General features: G+C 35.4%; 1 protein-coding gene across 1 annotated transcript in view; it reads left to right on the top strand.

Annotated features, from left to right (window-relative positions):
• Positions 1-4,208, top strand: part of LOC111089833 — a gene marked incomplete at its 3' end in the record, with an annotated part of 32,180 nt that overhangs the window by 17,832 nt on the left and 10,140 nt on the right. Inside the window, exons 2-3 of the mRNA XM_022402990.1 lie at positions 1,402-1,501; positions 2,347-2,414. Of these exons, the coding sequence (XP_022258698.1) occupies positions 1,402-1,501; positions 2,347-2,414 (168 nt within the window). The remainder of the gene's footprint in view (positions 1-1,401; positions 1,502-2,346; positions 2,415-4,208) is intronic.

Here is a 4,208-nt window from a genome sequence, read left to right as displayed (position 1 = left end):
ATTTTAGCTCATTTGTGGCACAGTGCAACGGTGGGCCGGATGAACTGACCTCGCGGGCCGTAGTTTGGTGACCCCTGGCCCTACGGCCTCTAGGTTGTGAAACGCGATCTTGCGGCAGTGGTACGCGAACCTTGGACTATCGATCCACTGTCTGGCATGCTAAATATTAGGCTACGCCCGTCCATCAGTTGGGAGAGGGTATTGTTCTAATATATTTCATAAGGCCTAGTAATGCTATTATATTTTCTTTTTGAAACTTTTTATGTCTTATTTTGCGACCTACAGTTTAGTGACTACTGTTAGAAAACATAACACGATACACACTTGTTGACCTGCGAACTACAGTTTAGTGACTACTGTTAGAAAACATAACACGATGCACACTTGTTTGACCTTTTTATTTATTTCACGTGTCAAAAATAATTTTACGTTTTTAACTAAGCGATCTAAAAAAAAACGTGTAGCTCTCTGTATTATATGTAACTGTACACTTTTAAACGGATGCAGTTGACGGCAGCAACAGTACACGTATATATATATATATACCTTAGCTGCACGTGATATACACATGTATATAGATCTATAATGATCTCGATTTGGTACCGTTTCACATTTTGTCCTTTGTCCGTTCTTTTCGTTGGGCCAGGGAGAGTTTACGACTTACAACGCTAAAATTCGAGGATCGATTCCTCACGGTGGACCTCGTGCAGGTAGCCCACCCCTCCCCCATTATGTAGTTTTGCACTGAGAAAATAAAAACTGTTTACTTGTTGTAAGTTTCACTCTGGAGTTTGTTGAAGTTTCCACACATTTTAATCGTCGTCTCATTTATACGGTGTAAATTAAAGAAGTTGTAGTACAAACTCGAGTAGATATATTTTACTCTTCATTTTCTACAGTTTTTATATTATTATTAATCGTTATACATTTAAATCTTTTATTATCATTTTTAGTAGAGTATCGATAAGTTTTCAATTTCAATTTAATTTCTTTTATTTCCTGAAAAAAAAATGGAATCAGTAGTCTGCTCACTAGGTGGCAGCACTTTGAAATATCGTTATGATTATTTTGTGTATAAGAACTATGCGATAAAATAAATTAAGGCCCGTTGATCAAAGATGAAAATATACAACACACACTGATTAACAGTCAAAACTTAAGACCTGGACACTAAACGTTAGAGAAAAATTGACAGTTTGTCTGCAAGGATGTTGGAATAAATCTTAAAAAATAATAGTTTGTGAGTATCGTGAATTTTGTACATATCTCGATCACATGACCACATTGAATATTTTTCTCTATTTTTCGTACATGCTCGATTTCGCTCTCACATTTTTTCTTGTGATGTTGATATTTTTGATGTATTTAATGTTTACCAAGTTTTATGTAATTTCTTGTCAGGACATGCTGCAGTTAATTCATAGTCTTGACTCTAGGGGTCAGGGTATTGTTACTTTCCCGGATTTCTGCAAGGGCGTCACTACTGTCCTACTTCGTCAAAGTAAGACTACTGGTTATATATTTTAACTAAAATTATGTATGTACACTATTAAAAATTTTGTAAATCATTTGTTCTGTGTATATATATATATATATGTATGTGTATTTATGAGATAATATTTTTTAGGCTTAACATTGCAGTATTTGTTATAGTAATGCAGAGAGTAATCATGATAAAATAATTACATTTATTATAAACGTAATATAGAAGGCCTGTCTGATTATTAATAACTTACACTCGACAATATATAAACGAACTGACGAGATGTACATGTTATCATAAATCTAAAAACAGTTTAGATTAGAATACGCCAAATCATATTGTCATTGTGTATTATTCGATTGGACCGAATGATAAACCCAGTAAACATTATCAAGTATATTCAGGCAACATTCTAGTAATATTAAAATGATTAAAAATTCTGTGCAATTAAATAACGTTTCCTGGAGGCTGAGTATCAAAGTATAGTGGCGCTGTTATTAAATCTGTGACGCGGAATCTGAGTTCCTTTGAATTTCAGTGTTTCACAGTAAGCTCATAGAAGTGGGAGGAAGAGGGCCGAAGTAAACCTACCCCTCCCAGGTCGCGTACAAGACTTATAGAGGATGTGTGTGCCACAGTCTAAATAGAATATACTAATATAATATTACTTATTTTTAGAAAGAGGGTACGTGTATACTATATGTTCCACAAATTAAATATGTTTATTTCTCAGGTTGGATATTCTACCAGTGTTAACTAACAGTCGTAACAGCTTTTTGACAAAATGCTTGTCTGCTTTTTATACATGAAGTTGAACACATAGAAATAAGACGACTAATAATGATTTCCTTTTTATTCACTAGGTGGCTGCAATATAAATAATGGAGGCGATGAGTCCCCGAACAACACAAATTTGTATCTACCAAGTCAGGTATACCTATTCACTAGTCTGTCTGTAACCTTGTAGGGTTCGTTATTAGGGCGATGTTATAATAAACAATTGATTAGTAATGACTTAAAAAATGATTTATAAAAATTACATTCCACCACTACCAACGTAATGTAGTTCGAGTAATTAGTGATATAACTTTTATCTGTCGTATATTTCCGGCCTGACGAGCTACGGTATTGTACGAAAGGTCACGTCGGCATTATATATAATAAATATAGTGTGTGTGTGATGAACATGTTATTTAGTTCAAGTAATTAGTAATATAACTAGCGTTTCACTCAATACTTTTATCTGTCGTATATTTCCTGCCTGACGAGCTACGGTATTGTACGAAAGGTCACGTCGGCATTAGATATAATAGATATAGTGTGTGTGATGAACATGTTATTAGATTCGTTTTTGCTTTCATTCATATGTTTTTATAATTAGCTTGTAACAGAATATTGTTAAAAACAGTATGAAAAATTATCAAAATATTTGAAACGTAGATTTTGTGGAATTTAGGCCTTTTTCTACAAAAATTCACTTTAATATTATAAATGCTACATATTTTTCAAATCACCATATATATGTGACACACAGTTCACCAGTACAAGAAGTCTTGGTCCCGTTTTTTCTATTTGCATTTGTTCAGGGTGGCTGACAAGGGTACAAATGGTATAACTCGGTGACAAGTGTAGATTAGGCTTAACATTTACTTTTAGTACAATATATTTTTTATTAGTAATGCATTTTTCTCAGCGTATTTTTTTTTTAAATTGAAGCTTAATGGTGGGCTTATAACACTAAAAATCGGAGTTCGACACCCGTGTAGCTTTGCTCTTATAATGAAAGCAAAGGAAAGTAATAAATATGAGCTGATGTCGTGTGTAGGTAAACATTATTAGTGTGATAAAGATAAAAGTATTGTTTTTGTCAGTGGTTATAACTGAATATTAGTATACAGCTAATGTAACTACCTATCGTATGTGATAAAATATTAAGAAATTAACGAACAGATTACGGTGGGTTTTCTAATGGGTTTGAAGAAAGCAACAGAAGGATGAAATGCTCGGATGATAAGAACTAACTTATAATTGAAACACGAATATGTTACTACTTCTGTACAATAAAAAACATACAAAAATGTGTATAGTCACAAAAGGTGGGAGGTTATTTGTTTGTTTCTTGGATTTCGCGCAAAGCTAGTAAAGGCCTATCTGCGCTAACCATCCCTAATTTAGCACTGATAGACTAGAAGGATGACGGTTAGTCAACACCAGCCACCCCTAGCTCTCGGGAATTGACTGTCACATTATAACGCCCCCATGGCTGAAAGGGCGAGCATATTCAGTGACGGGGATTTGATCCGGCAGATTGCGGGTCGAGCGCCCCCTAACCACGAGGCCTACTAATAGAAGTAAGCCTACTTTGTGTCGGATGAGGTTTATACATGTATGTTACTACCCCCGTAACGACTAGAATATCAGCCTACTCTGTGTGATGCATGTTCACAGAATGTGTATCTTAAATTAGATTATAGCACAACCTATTCGTTGTAGCACAACAATTACCTAATTATAGATAACAAGATACACACACCTACCAAGTGTGGTAGCTGACATTCCCGTGGGTAGGTTTTCATAAACATTATATACACACCTGCCGAGTGTGGTAATAACTGACATGGCCCGGCATGGCCAGGTGGTTAGGGTACTCGACTCGCAATCTGCGGGTCGCGGGTTCGAATCCCCGTCACACCAAACATGCTCGCCCTTTCAGCCGTGGGCCGTT

The sequence above is a fragment of the Limulus polyphemus genome, unplaced genomic scaffold (genome assembly GCF_000517525.1).
Source record: "Limulus polyphemus unplaced genomic scaffold, Limulus_polyphemus-2.1.2 Scaffold7536, whole genome shotgun sequence".
NCBI lineage: Eukaryota > Metazoa > Arthropoda > Merostomata > Xiphosura > Limulidae > Limulus > Limulus polyphemus.
This window is presented reverse-complemented; position numbering and strand designations above follow the sequence as displayed.